Source organism: Macrotis lagotis, chromosome 1, assembly GCF_037893015.1.
Source record: "Macrotis lagotis isolate mMagLag1 chromosome 1, bilby.v1.9.chrom.fasta, whole genome shotgun sequence".
Taxonomy (NCBI): Eukaryota; Metazoa; Chordata; class Mammalia; order Peramelemorphia; family Peramelidae; genus Macrotis; species Macrotis lagotis.
In genome coordinates, this window is record NC_133658.1 from 587,800,198 (window position 1) to 587,823,664 (window position 23,467).

A 23,467-nucleotide genomic window follows, 5' to 3' on the forward strand; every position below is an offset into this window, starting at 1 on the left:
TACAGACTCAACATACTCAAAACAAAACTCATTACCATTACCATATATACCTGACATCTGACCCCTTTCATTTCACTCACAATCACTACTCTGCTTCTTGCTTTCACTGCCTATCAACTGAAATATAGTAAAGTGTACCTACTTGGTCTCCCTGCCTTATATTTTTCTCTATTCTCTAAACAAATGCCAAAATGATTTTCCTTAATTGCAGATATGACCATGTAATTTCTCTCCTCCACAAAACTCCCTATTGCTTCTGGGATAAAATATAAACTTGTCTGTTTAAAGATCTTTTCATTCTAGTCCCAATTTATATTTCCAGGCTTTTTGGACATGATCCCCTCTTTTGTTTGCTACAATCTAACTAAACTGGTTTTCTCTCTGCCTTCATGCACAGTACTGCATCTCCTAGCTCTATGCTTTTATACAAGTTGTCCTCTAGATCTGGAATTAGTTCTCTTTACCTCTGCCACAAAGACTCTTTTCTTTCATGAGAAATCCTTCTTAATCTACTCACTGCTAGTGGCTATTATTCTCTCCCTCCTCCCTGACCCCCGATACAAGCTTTGTACTTATACTTTATATAATCAAATGCTTTTGCCCCTCTGGTAAAATGTAAGATCCCTGAGAGAGGTGATTGTTTCATTCCTTGAATATGTATCCCTAGCACCTGGGACAGTGCCTGATGCAGTAGATATTCAATAAATCTTTGTTACTTCATTAAATAAATCATAAAATAGTATATCATGATTCACAATGACATGAGGTATGGATCTGAGACCTGAGAGCAGGGAAAAGTGACCCTGGGTGGTATTACCTCAGTCTGGTCAATGAATGAGGAGCTAGTGTGGACCATAAGATAAGATAAATTTAGAAGGAAAGAGAAATTCAGTTGGGAGTTTTGGTCTGGTGATATTTTGAAGTAGTAGCTATTGGAAAATGCAGGAGTGACTTCACTGATCAGGGCTATAAATGCTTGTTAAGTAATTATGGGCAACCAAAATAGTGCCATTAAAGTTGTAAATAATTTTCTTGTTCTTTTCATTACAACCTCCTCATTTTCAAATATGTGTTTTATTTTATTGTAAAGCTCCAGTGAGAGTAGTGAATATCTAGAACTGACTGAAATTGTGATATTTTCTCTCAATTTTGGAGGATACAAAAATACTTATTACAACATAGGCATGCAAAAAAATTCAGGAACCCATTTTTATTATTTATCAAATAAAAATATTTATATCTTAAATAACTTGTCAAATGCAAAATTTTTAATGATTACTTACTTGTGTAAAAAGTCTGGTTCAGACCCATGTTCTGACTCATGTTCTTGAATTTGTTCTCCTATCTGTCGATTATTTTCTCTCAGTACCGTGGACGTGAGCTGGGGAGTGGGCAGGGCTCCAGGTGTCTGAATGGTTGTATCATTTCTGTTTAGCCATGAGCCATCCAAACTTTCTTCTGTAATAACAGTGCATGTTAAAAACTCCATATTGTATAAGCCTCATAGTTTATTCAACACAAATTCTTTCTTCTAGGGGCTCTCACAGATGTCTCACAGAGGAGCACTGTGGATACCTTGAAGTAACCCTAGAACATTGAGTTTCTGAAGAAACTCAGTTCTGAGATTTGAAAAGGAAACCACTCTCTTTAACTCCTATAATAATTTGCAACTTTTGAGACTTGGCTCACTTTTCTTCTCAGTTTCCAACTTCTTATTATATGTTGACTGTCACATGGAGGAATGTTCTTCTATTTCCTTGATCTTTTATGTATTCAATACCTTCCATGGTAATGAACAACAACCCTTGGTAGATACTCAAAACTAATGGTTTTTGTAGCACACTGACCCTGTTATTCACTTCAGGAAAAATTTTCAATGCCTTTCAGGTTCTACCCTGCATCCTAATTAGTTTAGATTCTATTCTCATATAATAAACATTTTGATGTATTTCTCCCATATGAATTACTTTGCATTTGAGCATAACAAAACTGAATCACCATTTTTCTGCCTTCTTACCACAGTGTGAGATCTTTGTATAATTTAACTTGAGCAGCCTGACATTTCACTTCCCAGAAAAGCATATGAAAACTTGGTAAATTTCATTGGGTACTTTCTTCCTATATAAAAAAACATGAAGACTGATCCTACCACAAAATTCCCCAGTTATTTTAAACTTATCTCAAATATGTCCCTTTATTCATTTGTCTAAGATTTTTTTTTATTATTCTTGACAAAAGACCCCCATCCCAGCATAAAAACTTTTTTACTGGTGTTCAATTTTATCAAAGAATTTTTGAAAATCTAAATATTTACATTTATAGATGCTCAGAGATAATTATACCAAAGAGTTTAATCCAACTAGGTAGAAAAGAGAAATACTATAGCTTTGGAATACATTTTTAGAGCTTGAAGAAACCCCAGGGATCTTTTTTTTTTATTTAATAGTGAGATACTGAATTCAAAGGACACTGACAAAGTCTTTCATGATATACAAAATGAAGAAATGAAAAGTAGGAAACAGTAAAATTAGGTGGATTTATAGTTGGTTAAACAAAGAGTTGATTAATAATGTAATATCAACTAAGTAGAGTTTCTAGGGGTATGCCCCAGGGCTAAAAATAAACACTGGCTTTCAATAATTTGTAAATTATCTCACTCTCTTGCATATTCAGTCTTGCTTAAAGCAAGACTAAACTATGAAGAATCACTTAGCAGTGGAAGTAATGTTAGATTCCAATTAATTTTGTGCTAATTACAGCATAACTCTGGGTGAGTGGAATGAGAATTAAAAACTGATGTGGCCTAGAGCCATAGTGAACATGGACTCATAATTATATTCCTATTCTGTTTCAGGAATAAGCTAGAAAGGAGAGTGTGGAGAGAGTGAAGGGTAGATTACACAGGAAAATGTATGTGGTTTTACTTCTTGGTTTCTTACTTAGATAATTTTTTTAAAAAAGAAAATAATTAGCACACAATGTAGTGATTTCCAGTATCAGTAAGAATAGCTAAGGACAACAAAAAGTTTATTTTTTCATGCTCCTCTTTTACAAGTTTTCATTAAAATAATCTGTATCATTAACTTTCTACTGAATCTACTGAAACATGCCCAGATAACTTTGATTTTCAAAAGAACAAAGACATGTGCTCCACATATCATGTTGCAAATTTGAGTTTCTTTTGGTGCCAACTACTTATTTACCATCTGTATACCATGACTTTGTTGTTGTACAGTCCTATGGGATGCCAATATTGTTCTGAAGGGTAAGGCATATCACACATGGGTGGTGCCAACAAAGCTGATTCTCCAGGAAAGGATTTTTAAAAGCCATACTGGGAGGATAGACGAGTGTCATAGAAAAGTTAGAATTGCTGCCTGGGATGGGTGTGATAATGGTAAAGTAGAAAATAAAGCTGCCTGAGGGTAGGAATAATTTAATTTTTGTCTTCATATATCCAATGTCTAGTTCAGTGCTTTTAACAAAGTAGCTATTTAGCATCTGTTGAACTGTATTTTTATTAATTATGGATCAGGGAAAAAAGGAAGAACTATTTAAAATAGAAATGATCTTAGAATTGGGACAAAAATGGTAGCCAGGAGCTGATTAATTATGATGACTAGCAAGAAAATCTGGTGGCTTTTATTAAGTTCCAGGCTCAAGTCCAAATATGAACTGTGAGAACTGTGAGTAGAAATCCAGAATCACTTTCAGTAAAGCTTGAATACTCACGGAGAACTAGAGAGGTCCTGTATGACAGAAGGACAAAATGTCCTTTTAGGGGTGAAGAGGGAAGGGAGAGAATAGGAGTCTTAAAAAATAAAAGTCAATCAGTGGGTGGAAAGATGGATCGATATATTCTACCCTCCCTGAAATGGTCAACGATGGGATTTCTATCCAACAAAATCATATCTACTCATCTCAAAAACCCTTTCTCATGTCACTCCCTACCAATTATCCTATCTATTTTTGAGTCAGTATTGTCTCATTATATCTTAATCTTTACTCAGCAAAGTTATGAGTTTGACTTGGATTTCTGAAAGAATTCTAAAATTAAAGGCTGGTTGGTGACCATACAGAAATGGTGATCACAAAGAGCCAGACTGTTTTCATACAGGATAGTCACAGGCTTATCACATTTGCCTTTTCAACAGGGGAGGTCAAGGGACAATAGCACAATTAATTATATTGATTCAAAACTGGCTAGATGTCTTAATTCAATGAGGAGTCATGAATGATTCAAAGTTGAATTGAAAAGAAGTCTTTGGGGGCAGCTAGGTGGTGCAGTGGATAGAGCACCGGCCCTGGAGTCAGCAGTACCTGAGTTCAAATCCAGCTTCAGATACTTAATAATTGCCCAGCTATGAGACTTGGGCAAGTCACTTAACTCCATTAACATTAAATAAAGTAATAAAAAAAAAAGAAGTCTCTAGGTATTTGTACTTGGCTCTGCACTCTTTAATATGATTATCAAAAACAAGGTAAAAGCATAGGTAATATACTTATTAAATTTGAAGAGGATGAAAAGCTGGAAAGGATGGTTAATACAATGGATTAGCATCAGAGTACAAAAGATTATCGGGATAGTTTAATAAAATAAAATTTAACAGAGATCATTATAATAATCTTGAACTTGAGCTCTTTCTTTCTTTCTTTCTTTCTTTCTTTCTTTCTTTCTTTCTTTTAGTTTTTGCAAGGCAATGGGGTTAAAGTGGCTTGCCCAAGGCCACACAGCTAGGTAATTATTAAATGTCTGAGGCTGCATTTGAACTCAGGTACTCCTGACTTCAGGGCCAGTGCTCTATCCACTGCACTACCTAGTCATCCCTAATAATCTTTAACTTGAGTTAAAAAAGAAACCCAATAACTTAAGTATAGGTTATGGGAAGAATACCAAGATTTCTATAGTTCACTTGAAAAAGATTTTGAGGTGTTAATGAACTGCAGGTTCAGCATGAATCAGTAATTGTAGCCTAATTTTTCCTTGCTCAGTTCCAGCTGCTATATTTTGGAAAGGACACTGATAAGCTTGAGAGCATCTAGATGTAGGTAAGCAACATGGTGAAAGGTATTAAGTTCATGCATTATGAGGGTTGACTTTAGAAACTGGGGATGTTTGCCCGAGAAGAAAACAGCATATTGGAAATAGGAAATATATCCTCAAGAATATGAAACTCTGTCATGTGGGAGGTTTTACTAAATTATAAGGGCAGGCCTAAGGAGATCTCTTTGATAATGGCAGTTGTCAAGAGGAAAATTAAGGATGGATGTGAGTGACTATCCAAGGATAGACCAAGGCAGAACAGGCCAATGACAAGTGATGAATTGTCAGGTAGGGCCTCTGAGATTTTTCTAATTCTTATATTTTGTGTTAGATTTTAAATTCTTTAAGATTAAGGCTTACTTTTTTTGTATCCTCCACAGCACAGGGAAGAGTATCGTCTCATAATGAATTTGCAGCTCAAGGATTAACGTTTTTAGTTTCACAATATATAACTAGATCAAAATTTCATCCCTCAGGATAAAGTCATGCTTACCTTCGACTCTCTTTTTGTGAAGTGGTGGTCGTCCTTTCTTATTTCTTACTGATGAAGTTTTGCTACTACTGCTTCCACTATTCACTGACATTCTGTCATCTTCCCCTCCAGTAACTAATGAGTTTCTATAGGAGATGAGTGGAAGCCACACATCTTCCCTCCTTTCCATCATCTGCTCTGTCAGGAATTTCTCTAGGTATGAATGGCTAAAAACAAAGAGAACAATCAATAGTTTCTTATGGAAGTTGTTTTCATACCATTTATTTTATTCTTCTGTCATTATCAATAGATATTCTCTAAATATTCTGCCACTCTTTTGGATTTTCTTTAGTTTCCAGGCCCTCCTATCCCCCTTTTCCAACTTCAATGTTGCCAAATATTGGGACTCTCAATATCATAGGGGTACTTTCCTAATTCTTCAACATCAGGAGGATTAAGCTTTAAAAGACAGATATTATCACCTTCCTTTGAGACTATCATTTATTCTCAAATTAATCTAGGATGAAGCCTCAAATTCTCTCTCTCTCTCTCTCTCTCTCTCTCTCTCTCTCTCTCTCTCTCTCTCTCTCTCTCTCTCTCTCTCTGCTTTTTGCAAGGCAAATGGGGTTAAGTGTCCTGCCACACAGGTCCAGGCCATACAGAGAGGTAATTATTAAGTGTCTGAGGCTAGATTTGAACTCAGGTACTCCTGACTCTAGGGCCGGTGCTCTATCCACTGTGCCACCTAGCCCCCCCCCCCCCTTTCTGTAAACATGTTTTTTAGATTACTGAATTCAATAATTACCAAGAATAAATGACAAAAAGTCAGCTAGATGGTGCAATGGATAGAACACAGGCCCTGGAATCAGGAAGACCTGAGTTCAAATATGACCTCAAGACACTTAATTGCCTAGCTCTGTGACCAAGGGCAAGTCACTTAACCCCACTGCCTTAAATAAATAAAAATAAAAAAGGACAAAATAATTTGTTTTCAGAAAATTTAAATGATATTCAAAAATATAATACAAACAAGTTTATTATTACAGAAAAAAAGATGTATGACGGCTAAAATAATAGTAATGTACTTTTTGAGGTGGAGGACATGAATAATTTTAGTTTGTTGAGATGATCAATTACCTTTTGCAGCCTTTAGAGGATTAGAAGAGATTTTGAGTTTGCTAGTAAAGGATAATTACATACAATCTTGAATAAAAAAATAAAAGTAATGCTTAAAAAGGAATCATGATATCCTACTAATTACAGTCAGGGGAATATTTTAGAAATTGAAAATTATGTCTGAATCTCAGATTCTCTACTATTGTACCAAAGGAACTATTTTCCAAAGTGTAATCAGTTTGAAGATTATGAGCATCCATTAGCCTGATACCAGTCTTTATTCAATTCAAAGAAAAAAAAAATAAGTCACTTACACTGTCTTTTTGTCCTGTCGAAGAAGTTTAGAAGAGAATTCACTTAAAACTTCAAGGAAAGCCAAATTGGGAGGTGGATACTCTTGTCCCTTTTGATTTTGGTATTTGAAAGCAAATTCTATGCCATCTCTGCAGTAAAAAAGGAAAAAATGCATATTATAAAGGGTAGTCTTCCTAGTGTCATTAATACTTTGTTTTTCCTGATATATTTTCCTTCTTTATCTTCATCCACTACTTACATGTGCTAAGTGGAAATTAATTGAAAGTATTATTGCCATATGGGAGATATTCAATTCAGCAGACAAATAGATGGCACATGGATTCTTTCCCCCCCTGAAAATAATTCTAAAATTTACAAAGTTTTAATTATTCTTAAAAAATATCTAATTCTAATCATTGTACTCTAGTAATGTAGGACAGTAGAGCCAGCATGGAGGAATAGGAAAACTAAGAGCTAGGAGACTTGAAATAAAATCCTAGTACTGGTGATTATCAGCAATTTAAGAGCTTTCAGTAATAACAACAACAACAACAACAACAACAATAATGATAATATTTTAAGCTGTGTTATTTTGTACAAGTCACTTAACCTTTCTAAGTCTGTTTCCTTTTATGTAAAATGGTGATAATAAGATTTGTACGTTGTGCTACCTGTCTCACAGGTGTTGCTTTGTATGAAATGCTTTGTATGGAATGCTTTGTAAACTTAAAGTATTATATGAATGTGAAGAACATCATTACATACTTTAAAGTGGTAATGTGAAACCTGGAAGAACTTATAATAAGACCATGCAGAAAGAAGTAAGCAGAGCTGGGGGAACAAGTTATTAAATAACAATAACATTGTAAAGAAACCCTCTTTAAAGGCTTTCACACTGAGCAATACAGTGACCAAACAAGATTCCAGAGAACCAGTGATGAGGCATGAGACGTAACATTTTGGATACAACAAATGTGGAGATTTGTTTTGCTCGACTTATTTTGATGAGTTAAAATTCAGAATAAAAAAAAAATACGAAAGTGCCAGTTTGTACAATGAAGCCACCCATGATAGGAGTCAGAAAACTTCTAATAGAAGACCTCTGATTTTGGCTCTGCCCTGAACTATATGACTTTGATAAAGCAATTTAACTTATTTTGGATTCAATTTCCTTATCTGGAAGCTAAGGAGTTGTATTATATAATTTCTAAGGTTTCTTTCAGTTCTAAGAAGCAAATAAATTTCATAGTTCTGGAACTTATGAATCTATGAACTGAAAAATGGATATATATCTATTTAAGAAAAGAGTTTTTGAAAAAAAGAATAAAACCAAAAGAGTCTCTATGGAATAGTAAAGTTTTTAATTCAATCCAACTAACTTGTTTTTTTTTCAAAAAATCAATTTTAGTATTTTTTGCAGCTCGGAATCTTCTCCCTCCCATTTTCCCCTTTCTCTCCTCTTGAGAAGGCAAAATAAGCAAAAAATAAAATAAAATAAAATAAAAAAATAAAAAATAAAAAAACAAGATGTACGGTCAGTCAAGCAAAACAAATCCTTTCAATAGTTATGTTCAAGGGAAAAAAATACCTTAAATTGCACTCTGAGTTTGTCACTTCTCTATCTGGAAGTGAATAATATGCTTCATCCTGAATTATCTGGAACTATATTTGTGTCATTGTGCTGGTCATAATTTCTAAGCATTTCAAAGTTGTTTTTGCCATATTGTTGTTTATATATTGTTTCCTGGTTCTAATCACTTCACTTTGCTTCACCCTTCATACAAATCTTCTTGGGTTTCTCTGAGACTATTTACTTTCTTACAACAAAATAGGATTCTATCATATTCCCCAATCAATGGACATCTCCTCAGTTTCCAGTTCCTTATCACTACAAAAGAGTTGCTATAAATGCATCCTTTTCCTTTCTTCTTTGGGATACTAGTAGTTGAATCACTGTGTCAAAAAGTATGCAAAATTTAATGGCTTTCTGAAGACAGATCGAATTTGTTCTCTAGAATGGCTGGAGCAGCTCACAGCTCTACCAACTGTGCATTCGTGCACTTATTTTCACAAGTGTCACTATAGCATTTTTCTTTTTTTGTCAACTTTACCAATCTTATTGATATTAGTTGTCAGGTCTGCATTTTTCTAATTATTGGTGACTTAGATTTTTTCATGTGACTATCAATAATTTGGATTTATCTTTTCTAAAAATTGACTATATCATTTGACCATTTATTAATTGATGAATTAGTTCACTTACTTGTGAAGTGTTGCAACTGCTTCCCTTGTCTTGATCTGATCCAGTCCAAAGGTGAGAGCAAATCTTCGAGCCAATTCTTTAATGCCACTGACATGGGCAGATGTCCTGTCCAAGTTGGGGCCTTGTTCTTGAACAAGCTCATTAAATAACTAGAGGAAAGAAAACAAAGGTCTAAAAATCTGTAGGCTTTATTTTCCCGTTAGGATATGATCTTTCTTAGTTTTTTTTTTTTCGCGGGCAAAGGGGTTAAGTGGCTTGTCCAATGTCACACAGCTAATTAAGTGTCTGAGGGCAAATTTGAACTCAGGTCTTCCTGACTCCAGGGCCGATGCTTTATCAACTGCGCCACCTAGCTGCCCCTGATCTTTCTTAACTTCTTTTTTTTTTGTAAGGCAAGTGGGGTTAAGTGGCTTGCCCAAGGCCACACAGCTAGGTAATTATTAAGTGTCTGAGACCAGATTTGAACCCAGGTACTCCTGACTCCAGGGCCAGTGCTCTATCCACTGCGCCACCTAGCTTCCCCTCTTAACTTCTATAGTACCTTGGGGGTAGGGCAATTGTCTGTGTAAGTATATAAAAAAATCAGAGCGACTATTATCATAGTTATATTATAAAGATGGAACATATACAATATTTTAGTTCTGCAAAACAGCCTAAATCAAAAAGGCTTACCTATTCAGCAAGGACAATTCTCATTTTGGGAGGGAGAGGAAATCAATATGGAAGAGCGGTCTACTTAATTAAGGTACAGATTATTCTATCTAACTGTTTCTATTTCTTCAAATCTACAAATTAGTAAAATAATTACTACTAACTATTAACTTACTATTAACTAAATTTCAGGAAATCCACTTTTGTTAAGATCATGTGAATTTAGAGGAAAATACTGCATCTTCTGAGAAAGCCCAATTATCTACAGCTGAAGGCTCTAGATCTTTGTGAACCAGTAGTTAATCTCAAGCCATTTTCCTTCCATTCCTTTAATAATATAGTTCCTCTGGAGCTAACTGGGCAGGGGTATAAGTTTTTTCAATATTTCTTAGAGTCCTATGGAGACTAATTCTAAGTGATTTTCCCTTTGATTTTTTTTTATCTCTTAGGGTTCTTGATACACTTCAACAGGCACAGTTTGATGTATTATAGAAAAGCAAAATATCACTTTTATCCAAACTGTTAAGTATATTTGAAATTAAATTAACTTTTTATTTATGTTCCTTAGGTTAATTTTTATTTTGGGACACTGTATTTCATTTAATCAATGTAAAAATTAGGTCAGGGATCCCAGGACACACTTCCTTCTTTTCCCCAAACTTATTATAGTGCTCATTTTCATTCAGAAACCAAAAGACTTGGAGGATGTGAGATTCTATCTATTCTGATGTGTCAAAACTGCTACTCTCAGAGATGGTCTTTGAATCTTTGGATTGTCAATCCTACACATCAACTATGATCTTTTAATTCCTATACTTTTACTTATTCTTAGTGTTTTGTTTTGTTTTTTAACTTCAGTCTGTGCTCAGATACCATTGGCTCTGTCTCAGGGCTGGGTTGCATTCTTTAACCATAAGTCCATCAGAGAAGCTGCTTCAATAATTTTTTTCCCCACACTTGCTATTATTAACTGCTATTCCTCCCTACTCCCATTTATTCTATTCTCTCTCTCCTTTCACCCTGTCTCTCCTCAGAAGTGTGTTGTATCTGACTACTTCTCTTCTCCCATCCCTTTCCTCTCCTTTTTCCTCTAAGGTAAAAGATTTCCATACCATACTAAGTGTGTATGTTATTTTCTCTCTAAGCCATTTCTAATGAGAATGAAGGCTCACTCATTCCCCTCAACTTTCCCTCTTTAACTCCATTGTAAAAGCTTTTTTCTTGTCTCTTTTATGTAAAATATATTACTCTGTTCTACCTCTTCTTTCCCTTTTCCCCAGACATTCCTTTTTCACCCATTGACTGTCTTTATACTATATCATACCATTATATTCAACTCTCTCCTCTGCCTTGTCTCTATATTCTCCTTCTAATTGCTATAATAAATGAGAAGGTTCATATGAGTTTGCAGTATCACCTTCCCATCCAGGAATACAAGCAGTACAACGTCATTAAATCCCTCTTAATTTGCCCTTCCTATCCATCCTTCTCTATGTTTCAACTGAGTCCTGTACTTGGAGTTCAAGCTTTCTGTTTAGCTCCAGTTATTTCAACAGGAAAATTTGAAGTCCCCATTTCATTGAATGTCCATCTTTTCCCCTGAAAGATGTTTTGCTGGTTAGCTGATTCTTGGTTGTTATCTAATCTCTTTTATCTTCCAGAATATCATATTCTAAGCCTTATGAGCTGTTAAAGTAGAAGCTTGTAAAATTTTCTTTTTGACTTGGAAGGAATTTGGCTAAAATATTCCTGGAAAGTTCTTTTGGAGGAACCCTTTCAGGAGGTGATTGGTGGATTCCCTCAATTTCTATTTTAACCTCTGCTTCTAGGATCTCAGGGCAATTTTGCTGGATTATTCTTAAAAAATGCAGTCTAAACTCTTTTGCTGGTCATGACTTTCAGGTAATCCAATGATTTTTAAATTAACAATTAAAATAACTTAACAAAGAGATCCCCCAAAAGAACTTCCCAGGAATATTTTAGTCTAATTCCAAAACCCCCAAGTCAAAAAGAAAATATTACAAGCAGCCAAAAAGAAACAATTCAAATATTGTGGACCTACAGTCAAGATTACACAACATTTGGCAGCTTCTGGGTCTGTTTTTGAGGTCAGTTATTTTTCCAATGAGCTATTTCACATTTTCTTGTAGTTTTTCATTTTTTTTTTTTTTTGCTTTCTTACAAAGTTATCCTTTAGCTCCATTCTACATTTCAAGGAGTTATTTTCTTCAGAGGGCTTTTTTAAATCTCCTTTTCCATCTGGCCAATTCTGCTTTTTAAGGCATTCTTCTCCTAACTGATCTTTTGGACTACTTTTTCCATTTGACCTAAACTGGTTTTTAACATGTTATTTTCTTTGTGGGTTTTTGGTATCTCCTTCACCAAGCTGCTGACTTGGTTTTTCATGATTTATCTGCTTTGATCTCATTTGTCTTCCCAGTTTTTCTTCTACCTCCCTTACTTGATTTCTTTTTTTTTCTTTTGAATTATTTTATTAATTAAAGTTCTCAGAAGCTGTTTACTTTTTCTTCTCCACATCTTGCTCTGCAGCCTCCTTGGCTTGCTTTGCACGGATTCCAAAGAGATGGGCATTGGCCTTGTCCATACGAAGACTGGCAAATGCCTTGAAATTCTTCTCGTCTTCAGTAATGACACGAGCTTTCTCTTTCTTGTAGACATTTCTGATGGTCATAACTGGTCCTGTAAGCTGAGATGCCAATTTGAGTTCTTCAGCAGAGCTGTCACCCTTCTTGGGTGCAGAGGGTTTCCTTGGGAAGGGGATCAGTTTGGAATGATATTCTTTCAGTCTCTGCACATTTGCCTGAAGAGACTCTGTAGACTTATTTCGGCGATGAGGGTCCACAGAGATATCAATGGTCCGGGCCACTTTTTTATGAATTCCAGCCATCCGAAGTTCTTTCAAGCTGAAGCCTCTACCAGCACGTACTTTGGTATGGAATCAGACAATGGGGCATCTAACAATGGGTTGGATAGGACCAGATGCAGGGCGAGGAGCAATTCGACGGGCTTTTGCTAGATGGACCTTCCATCTTCTGATCTTCCTGGCTGGCTGATTAAACCATGTGGCAACTCGTCTTTGCCAGTCTTTGTGAAAATGGGGCTTCAAAATCATGCCATTTTGGCTGGGCACCATGGCTACTTAGAGCACTCCTCACTGGTACCTCAGCCGAGTGGAAAGGAAAGCTGCGGCCCGAAGCACCCCTTACTTGATTTTCAAAAGTCTTTTCTGAGCTTTGAAATAGCCTGAGACCAATTCCTATTTTACTTGGAGGCTTTGGCTATATAGAAGCTTTGGTGGCTTTGTCATCTTCTGAGTGTGTGTTTTGATCCTCCATGGGACCAAAGTGATTTTCTATAAGATTTTTTTTTCTGTTGTTTGTTCATTTCCTCAGTTGATGACCTGATTTAACAAAGCACTCTCCAAATCTTTTGGGGGGTTTTTGGTCCCCATCAGGGACCTTAATTCCTCCAATGTCTTTGGAGTGGCTCTGACTGCTCTTCTGACCTATGCTCAGAACTGTGAATGAGCAAGCATTCTCCTCTGGCCTGGAGCTATGAGGAGGGTCCCTGTTCTACTCTGGCAGTAGGAAGCCTCCTGAAACCTGGATCTAAGAATGAGCAAAGCTGCAGAGTCCTACGCCAGAGATAGTGGAGAGACCTCTACAGTCTTCTCCTCACCCCCTTACTGACTGTAGGCTGAATGCTCTGGAAGCAGTTGCTGGGGGACTCTCTAAGTAGCCAGGGCTGCCCTGAGGCCTGCGTGGGTATGGGTTCTGCATTCATTCTGCTGTAGCAGAGTTCTCCAAATCTTCCTGGTGATCCCTGAGTCAAATGTTCTGGAAACTACTCCTGTTGTAATGGACTCAGGTGTCTCCCAAGTCCAGGAGCCCCATATGCTGTTCCTGGAAGATTGGAACTGGTTTGTTCTGGTACAGTGCTGCAGCTCTTTTCAACCTCCAGTCCTGATGTAATAGACCTTTCCCACAGATCTATCAAGTTGTCTTGGGCTTTTACTAAGTCTTTCTATGGGTTTTGCCACTCTAGAATTTGGTTAGAGTCATGATTTTATGTCAATTGGAGTTTTTGGAGAGGTGCTTCTGGGAATTTCAGCCTAGAGAGATTGGCTCTAGCCCCTCTGCTTTAGTTTTTAAATAGAAAAATTAACATGACAACTGATGACTTTTCAAACTGATGGCTTCAGCTGGTTAAGGGTGGAGTGGAGTTTTGAAGTTTTGTCTGCCCTAGTTTTTGAATGGGTATTCTACCAATGTCTGATGCAAAAATGCATTAAAGCCAGTGTGGGGCAGAAGGAAGTCACAGAGATGAGTATGTATTATAGTTAAACTTTAGACTTTTCTTACCTGCTGTAAACTAAGGATGAGGGTTTTTGCACACTGAATCTTATCGATCTGTCTTGTTTTACTCAATGTCTCCTTTATGATGTCACCATAGTCATTGTAATACTGTGAGGAAAAAAAGATAAAAGTATTTTGAAAATATAACTTAACTGACAAACCCTGAGTAATAAACTGGAGGGGATAAGGGTGAGAAAGAAAACTAACTTCTTCATGTTTCTTCACATCAGACTATTTTGTTGAATATTAAATACTGAACTATTTTAAAGCCATATATTTCCTGCAATGGAATTAATTCAGACCGCCTATTAAGTACTATTGCAGGAAACTAATTACCTACTCGATATAGAAAATGGGTACATTTCTTTAATTTCAGCTTTTCCTCAACTAGGAAGATTGTGAAATAAGGCACATAGATTTCATTTCCTTGTGCAAAAAGATAGATAAGCTAGGTGGTACAGTGGCTAGAACACCAGCTCTGGAGTCAGGAGGACCTGAGTTCAAATATGACTTCAAACAAACCTAACTGTGTGATCTTGGGCAAGTCACTTAACCCCATTGCCATGCAAAAACCAAAAAGAGAAATATGCTAGGTAATCAAGTTTGCACTTCATTATTCATCAAGAAATACTTAATAGACATCCACCAAGTAGCAGAGAATACAAAGGATGCAATCATATTCTCAAAATCAAAAAGGTAAGTACTTCAGATGAAAACAATTTTTATAGATGTAGAAGTAGCAAAGGTTTCTATAAATCTCTTAAGAATTAACTGAACTGTTCCAAGTGTATTTCATAATAAAAACAGATTTACTCCCTTTCACCTGGGTCATTAATATTGCCATTACAATGATCTAGAAATGGTCATATATGCTTGAGCATTGGCTAGTTGGGTTGTTTATTTCAAAAACTTGTTCTGTAATCGATCAATCTACATATATTTATTTAACACCTTCTAGTTGCTAGTCAGTCAATCACATGCATTTATTAAGAAATATGCTCAACAGTTCTGTGATTAACTCATCTGAGAGACTGGTCAAGAAACATGCCATCTACTTCCAGAGAAAAGACTCTGAATGCAGAATAAAGCATACTATGCTCACTTTTAAAAACTTCTTTTATGTTTTTACTTTTTTTTCTCAAATTTGTTTCCCTCCATAGTTTTCCTTCTTCTTTCACAGCATGATTAATAAGGAAATATATTATACACAACTGTACATGTACAACTTTTTACCAGATTGTTCTCTGCCATGGGGAAGGGAGAGGGAAAGGAGGATGGTAGAAAAACATGGAACTCAAAAGCTTGCAAACGGATAAATGTTGAAAATTATTTTTGCATGTTGGGAAAAAATGTTTGGAATCATTAAAACAAAAGAAATGTGCTAGATTCTGAGGATACAAAAAAAAAGAAAAGAAAAAAAGGAAATAGTTCCTATCCTCAAGGAGCTTATATTCTATTGAAACAATATGTATACTTGAGCAGAAATAAAATATGTGCAAAGTAAATGTAAGGTAATTTTATGTAGGGGAAAAAAACTAGTAGCTGAGGAAGAAAAAAGGAGTTGTAAGGAACTGGTGTTGATACCAAATTCTGAAGGAAACAAGGGACTCTAAGAGGCTCTGGGGAGGATGGATCGCCTTATAGCCAGTCAAACAGCTTGTGGAAAGGCACAAAGATAGGAAATGGTATAGCATGTAGGATGGACAGTAATTGGACTGGCTTAGCTAAACTATAATATGTATTAAGAGAAATAGGAGTTTTATAATAAGCCAACAAGGTAGTCTGGAGTAAGTTTTTTTTTTAAAAATCATTTTTTATTTATTTTCCAATTATATACAATAGTAATATGTACCTATCATTTTTTGTAAGGTTTTGAATTTTACAATTCCCCCCCCCAGAAGGCTGTCTGTATCCTACACTGATGTAAATTGAATGTGTTATAAGAGTAAACATAACCCCCCCCACCCAGAAGAGGAGAAAACTCGAGAGAGAGAGAGAGAGAGAGAGAGAGAGAGAGAGAGAGAGAGAGAGAGAGAGAGAGAAAGAGAATTGTACTTCAGTCTGTGTTCAGATTCCAATGGCTATATCTCTGGGGTGAGTTGTTTTCTTTATCCTAAGTCCACCAGAGAAGTTGCTTCAATATTTTCCCCCACAGTTGCTATTATTAGCTGTACCTCCACTGTATTTCTCCCCTGGAGTAAGATTTCTAATGATTTTAATATTTTAACAAACTCTTGATATAAGACTTGACCAAGTTATGAAACAGAAAATTTTTGCCAGCATTTTTAAAATAAATGAACACTTATGACTAACTGCTCTTATTGAACTATAATTAGTTTATGATTTGCATATTCATTACAGAATAAGTCAATCCATCATGGATATGAAACCCAAAGATCTTGAAGCCTGATTTGGTAGATCAAGCTGTTTGACTCAACCATGTTTCCTTCTCTGTTAGTTTCCTCCTCCTTTTAGATTCTTCAAAGATTTTGAAAAAGCTGCTGACCCTTTTCCTTCTTTCCTGTAAGCCCTAGGAAGATATGGTATAAAAAATACTGGAAGAATATCCAGAGACCTGAAGTTAGTTGGAGGACAGCCAGAACTTGGGCAGATGGCTTTGCTTCTATGGATTTTAGTTTCTTGATCTGTAAAATGAAGTCATTTGATGGGATGATTTCTAATACTCTTTTTAAACTTTTTAAAATAATTAATATTTCATGCTTCTGTTGCCTCTACTCCAAATTAGGGGTAAACTCAAGGAGAGAAATATTATTCTACAAAGTCTGTACAGTGTTATACAATATATATATTGGCATTTTTCTCTCTTGTCTACAAAAGTCTGAAGGAGAATGAAGTCAAACTTCTCTGAATTGGAAAGCCTTCAACCAAGTCCAATCTATCAATCAGCAAAGAAAACACAAAGGTCATCTATTGTCATCCTTATTTTTTGGTTTGAATGCCCAATTTCTCTAAGAGAAGAAGTAAACAAAGACCTGTACCTTCATGTAGTGTTTGAAGATGTCAGCAGCTGCATGCATGTCCACAATGTCATAAATGATAAGTTTGCTAAAGGCCGCCAAAAGATTTCTTCTCTTATGTAAGGCCTCAATCTTGTTAGCTTCGTCTTCCTCATCACCTTCTAACCACATGGGATGAAAAACAAGTGAGGAATCTCAGTTTTCATTTTAAGACAAATTAGAAAAATCGAGAAAATAAGTTCTTGATGTATTTTTCACTAGGGTTAATGTTGGATCAGACAAAATTATTTTCATCTGGTTTCAATTCAAATCAACAAATAATGACTTAAACATAATTACTTGTAAAGGTCTTGGTATACAGAATATCAAAAGTGAAAACTTGTTTATAATAAATAGGTAAAAATTCAATTAGACTTTTTTATTTTGATAACAAAATCAAGTTATGTTCCTTGTCCTTTAATGTCTTTTTGTATATATTGGATTCAGAAAGTATTCCTTTTCAGAAAAGCTGATGAAAGATAAGTTTAAGGAGTGAGTTTGATTGGAGGAATTCCCCAGCAAGTTCCTCTGAAGTGTGTGACTATGCCCATGGGTATTTTGTTACAACAACTCATGATTAATGCTGCCCCTAAATAAATTGGCTGGTATGGAGACTTCTTTCAGCATCTCCTAAGGAAAAGGTTTTAGTAGGATTCCAATTCTCTCCAAGATGACTAAAGGAGTCATTTATTCTTCTGTTCCAGTCTATACAAAATAACTAGCAGTTCTTGTGACTTTTAGTTGTAGTAAACTTTAGTGCTTCTTTCCAAGTGTAGGGGTTAGGGGTAGGAAATATTCCTTCCTTTCTCCCAGCTCGAGTAGTTAATGGCTATTTGTGATAGGAACATAAAGGAGTTACATGTTCTTGCCCATGTGATCCAAAAGGTAACAAGTGCTACATCAATGGTAGGGAAATTAGAGAAGCTCAAAGAAGTTATGTGAATTACCCCATCTTGCCTAAGAGGACATGTCATTCACAATGTTCTGAACTCCTACCTCCTAGTTAGAGGGAAGGAAATTTCCTAGGCAGTGTTGGTCCCCAAATTTCGTACTATAGAAGAGAAGGGAGATTTCTTGGACAGTACTAGTCTTGGGGGTGGTCTTGATAGTAACCTCAAACTCAAGAATTTGGAGACACGAACAGAATGCAGAGTTCTTAAGCAGTATGTCTTTAGCAAAAGAAGAGGTTTGCTTTTACATCACTAAGGAACATCACTGAAGGAACAGTAAGGGAACTAAAGTCAAGACATGAAGAAAGTAAGAGTCTGGGATTTTACAATTAGTTGCTAAAACTGAATTATATGGATAGGGCAGACCTGATGGAAAGACCTGTCTGGGTACCCTAAAATATTTATCTTCTACTGGTCACAGGAGGCAGGATAACATTGGGAAGACTGTAGAGGGTCGGTGGGAAAATTAAGGCTTTGAAAGAATTCAGCATGTTGTCCTACTGGCAAAACTAAGTTCGATTCCCTTCCAAAAGGGTTATTTTGGGTTACTGTGAGTGCTTTATATATTTAGGAATCTGTTTATGGATTCCTTTCTGTCTTCTGAATTTTCTTTTAAGTGAAATTAAGATTGTTCTCTGCCTGATACACATATATTATCTGGCATACTCGGATGGGAGTTGGGGACTCTTTCCCTTGCATCTTTGGACTTCTAGATATGAACATATTTTGTATATTTACAAGAATATACTACAGATGGGTACATATAAACTAAAGAGAATGACCCAACTGGGTCAGCTCTTTAGATCAGATCTGGTCTGGAGGGCTCTGGGTCATGAGTTACATACAAAAAACACAAAATTCATTGGTTTATAGTTTCTGAATCATTATCAACTCATTTTTTGATTTTTATTTCATAGACCTGTTAAAATCTCTTTATACTGGCACATCAGTTTATTTCATGAACTGGTGTATTTTCATATACATTGCAGAGTAAGAATCTATACACATGCAGAAGAAGGAAGATTCTAAAGTGAGGAGTCTGTTTGCATAAGACTTAGCAGAAATATGTCTGGCAGCATCCCATATTATATTCTTATGTTTTTGGACAAACAATTTAAAATACCTTTGTGTTCTATGACATTTTAAAGTACTTCATGGTTAAGAGTACTGCTTAATTTTTAATTGGGTGAAACATATTAGTAATGTTATTATCACTTAAATATATTTCCATGAATATTGCTTTTAAGAGTATCCATACAGGAATCTTAATTATTTGAGAATAAATTTCCTCTTGTTCCTTAATATAGATGTAGTCTTTCACTGCATTTTCTTTGTTTTTATAAGCAGGGAGTCATTCAGCTTAAAACGAGTGATTTTGCTGGGCCTTGTGGCAAGAAATCCAGTATCTTTTGTGTATTTATATGACAGTTTGATTCCAGAGAAGAAATAAGAAAATGCATCCCAATTTTTGTAGGAGGGGTATGTGTAGAGTGTGAAGTGTAAGAAATATTATATGCACTGTTAGACAAAGTTGATGTGTTGATTTTGTTGAATTATTAATTTTTAAAAATCTAAGTTATGAAGCAGGATTTCTTTGAGAAGAGGAACAGAAATGGGGTAAATAGAAATGATTGATATAAAAATAGAGGCATAAAAAATTCAAAATTTTACTCAGATGCTGAGAATAATAGAAATTTTTATAATTATGTCTTTGTGGAAATCAAAGCCAAGAAAGCAACAAAGAAACACAGCTAATCTTAAATATTTCATTTATCACTATAGAAGATCACTAATCATATGAAAACATTTCAATATCTACAAGAATCCTATGCTTTAGAGTGGTGCACTTATTTTGCTACTAAACTGTTAACTCTATGTCTTTATTGTTCTCCATTCTGGATAATATTCTTATTATCTGACCTCTGTTTTAATAGTTTATATTAAATTGAGAAACTCTTGTGTAGAGTGAGAGCAAATTCTTCATTTGTGAAAAGAAAAGTTGGAAAATTCTGAGACAAATTCCAGCTCTAAATATAGTAATTATTTCACTATTTAGATATACTTTAAGAATTTTAAATTGAGGGGCGGCTAGGTGGTGTAGTGGATAAAGCACTGGCCCTGGAATTAGGAGTACCTAGGTTCAAATCCAGTCTCAGACACTTAATAATTACCTAGCTGTGTGGCCTTGAACAAGCCACTTAACCCTGTTTGCCTTACAAAAAACCTAAACACAAACAAACAAAAAAAAAAGAATTTTAAATTGAAAGGAAGATTCTCATAAACATATGCCCCCTTACATCTGTGAAGGAGAAGGGATAATTGAGAACTCTGAATTTTAGAAAAAGACATCCTGGTAACATAAGGTAGGTATGCAGAATATCTGAACTTTAGATTTAACAAGTGATTTTTGATTTAAAAAAAAAAGACTTTGAAACTAATAGAAAAAATTCCAGTCTAGTCTGGTAACAAATAACAATCAATAATTAGTCTTGTCAAATGGTTATCTTTTATTAGTGAAAATTTCCCTGAAAATTAGTCTCATTTGCATAGTTTTTCACCCTAAAATATTTTCTTTCCTTATGTTCAATGAACTAACAAATGATGCATATTTGGAAGAACTATATATCTTAATCTCTCAAAGATTTACCACAGGTGGGGGCAGCTAGGAGGCACAGAGGACAGAACACTGGCCTTGGAATCAGGGGGGACCTGAGTTCAAATCCAGCCTCAGGCACTTAATAATTACCGGCCTTGGGCAAGTCACAACTCCATTGCCTTGCAAAAATAAAAAACAGCAACAAAAAAGATTTACCACAGGGGGAAAAAAGACTTAAAAAAAATCAATGCTTTCCCTACCATCAGTTCTTCCCTCCAGTCCCTCCAAGTTCTTTGGGAGCTATAAAGACTAATATTAAAGATAACAGTTATAAATACCCATGCTTTGGTTCTCTTCATCTTGGTCAATGAAGACATGGTCCATCACAAAACTGAGGAGCTCAGACTGCAGTCCAGTGTCTGGATTAAACACCAAAGGTTGAAGCCCCTCCCTGCCCCCTGTCATTAATTGGTGGCTGAAAATCATCAAGAGGTCACAAAGCAACATGAAAGCCTGGAATGCAAAGAGATTCACTATTACTATATTGGAGTGGGAATCAGAATTCTAAAATGAGAATAAGTCAAGCATGCTGAAAACAACTGAATTTTTAAAGAAATTTTTTGAATTTTCCAATTCTATCATGTGGGTTGTGCTTTCAAACTTTGTCAAGAACAGTCACATACTAAATTACAGAGGTTAACCATGAGCTAGCAACTAATTTGCATATGAAAGAAATCTGATTTGATTGCCTTAATTCAAGGATAGTAAAAATGGATACTCTCAAAACCTGAAAGCTCAATTTTGTTTTGAGTTCAAATAAAGTTGAAAATAAAGAACTTCAAAGAAAGAATGATCTGAAGGATTTTAAGAGTAGACTGAAATAAATTACACAGAATTTTATCTGAATGAAAATGTTCATATCTATATACTTCATAGTAACCTTTCCAATGATATTCTTTCTTATGATTGTAATAATAAATCATGACAAATTTTAAATAGTTCAGAACAAAATAGAAGTTTATGCTAATAAATAACTAATTTTTATGTTTAATTTTAAAATTATATGAATAGTTTACATGAAATAACTATTTTTAATAGCTACTCTGTGGAAGAATCAGAATTTAAGTATTCATTGAAAATTTCATAAAAATATTCCAATAATGGAAGATATTCCAAAAGTTTGTTTTTACATTGTAATATGAAATCCATCTTTCAAAAAGTAGTATTAAACATGGTGGTTAGGTTGCTTGGTTACTCCACAGAGCATTATTTAAACCCTAATGTCACTGAATCAGGACTGCAAGCTCAGCACTATACTTCAGCTACTTAATGGATAAAATAGACTTTTGTGGGCAAGCTTCAGAATAGATCCACTCTTTCTTAAACTGTTAATTCTGTGGAAAAGATTGCTTTGTCAGTGGCCACCTGCTACAAGGGGGATATACCTGCCTGCTGCCTAGTAGAATGGCAAGCAGAGATTCAGGTAATCCTTCCTCCCTGGTTGTTGCTCTGAGCATCTCCAAGCAGTGTCAATTAAGAAAAGCAGAGAAGGTGGCAGCTGGAGGATGCTTGTCGTCTAAAACTACAGATTGGGAGGCTGGCAATTGGGAGAAGAAGGGCTCTCCTCACCTCCACCAAGGCCAGTATTCTCTGTGTATGAACGAGTAATTTATTAAGACTTGAAGAAATAAGGCAGGAAGAGCAAAAGTGTGCTCAAGAAATAAATACAAAGGAGACTCCTATGTATCAAGGTAAGAAGACTAGGAGAATTTAACAAGAATTTATTAAGGACCCATTATGTGTAAGGCACTGCTGGATGCTGGGCATACAAATATAAAAACTCTGTGCCCTCAAAAGCTTACAGTATACTGGGAGACAAAAGATTTACCCAGAGAAATAATAGATAATTTGAGGTGGGAGAGAGAGCACTAACAACTAGAGGGATCAGGACAATTTCAAAGGCACCTGTATGAAACCTTGAAGGAAGATAAGGATGGTGAGATACAGCAGAGGAAATACATTTAAGTTAAAGGCAAAGAGGCCAAGTTCTGGGAAGAGCAACTTGGTCATTTTGGGTTGGAATATGGTTTATGTGAAGAGAAAGAATATAAAAGTACTTGGAGAGTTAAAATGGAGTCAGCCTGTAAATGATTAGAAATGTCAATGTGAGGTGTTTTTATAGATTTGTAAGAAGAAGATTGACATCATCAGAACCTGTACTTAAATAAGAAAGGGCAGACAGAGATGCAGGATAAAGTGACTAAAATCCAACATTTATATTTAGGATTTTTTGGTAAGCACTTCAGTTTGGGGATTACAAATTCTCAACTCCCTGATGCAGTGAGAACAAGGCAGGTCTTACAGCTTCACTTTCTCCCTAAAGGAGGACAATAAATTTTCAAATACAAGCACAGAAATCAGACCTCTACATGCTTCTCCTGCTGTGTCTCATCAGTGGCAGGGACCACAGTGTTGAGGGCTATAATCTCGGCTGTTACTCATGATCATGGTCTCAAAAGCCACAAAAGGTTCAAATTCAGAGAGAAGGATAATATGCAATTTTGATTCTGTCTTTCCTCTTCTCTCTTCTAGGCTAGTAGAAGCAATGGGATGCTACTCATTAAGCCTTTAACAAAACTAATTTTCTATCCTGTTACCATACTCAGAAAATATACTTAATAAAGATTG

At 35.5% G+C, this 23,467-nt stretch overlaps 1 protein-coding gene and 1 pseudogene across 2 annotated transcripts in view; both read right to left on the bottom strand.

Moving 5' to 3' along the window:
• STAG1 (STAG1 cohesin complex component) overlaps positions 1-23,467 on the bottom strand; it is a 351,800-nt gene that overhangs the window by 8,330 nt on the left and 320,003 nt on the right. For both annotated transcript variants that reach the window (XM_074214835.1, XM_074214834.1), the window contains 7 exons: positions 21,118-21,292; positions 17,216-17,355; positions 14,223-14,324; positions 9,190-9,338; positions 6,947-7,075; positions 5,538-5,743; positions 1,284-1,458 (listed from right to left, as the gene is read on the bottom strand). In XM_074214835.1, the coding sequence (XP_074070936.1) occupies positions 1,284-1,458; positions 5,538-5,743; positions 6,947-7,075; positions 9,190-9,338; positions 14,223-14,324; positions 17,216-17,355; positions 21,118-21,292 (1,076 nt within the window). The remainder of the gene's footprint in view (positions 1-1,283; positions 1,459-5,537; positions 5,744-6,946; positions 7,076-9,189; positions 9,339-14,222; positions 14,325-17,215; positions 17,356-21,117; positions 21,293-23,467) is intronic.
• Positions 12,306-14,179, bottom strand: LOC141507306 (large ribosomal subunit protein eL13 pseudogene; annotated as a pseudogene).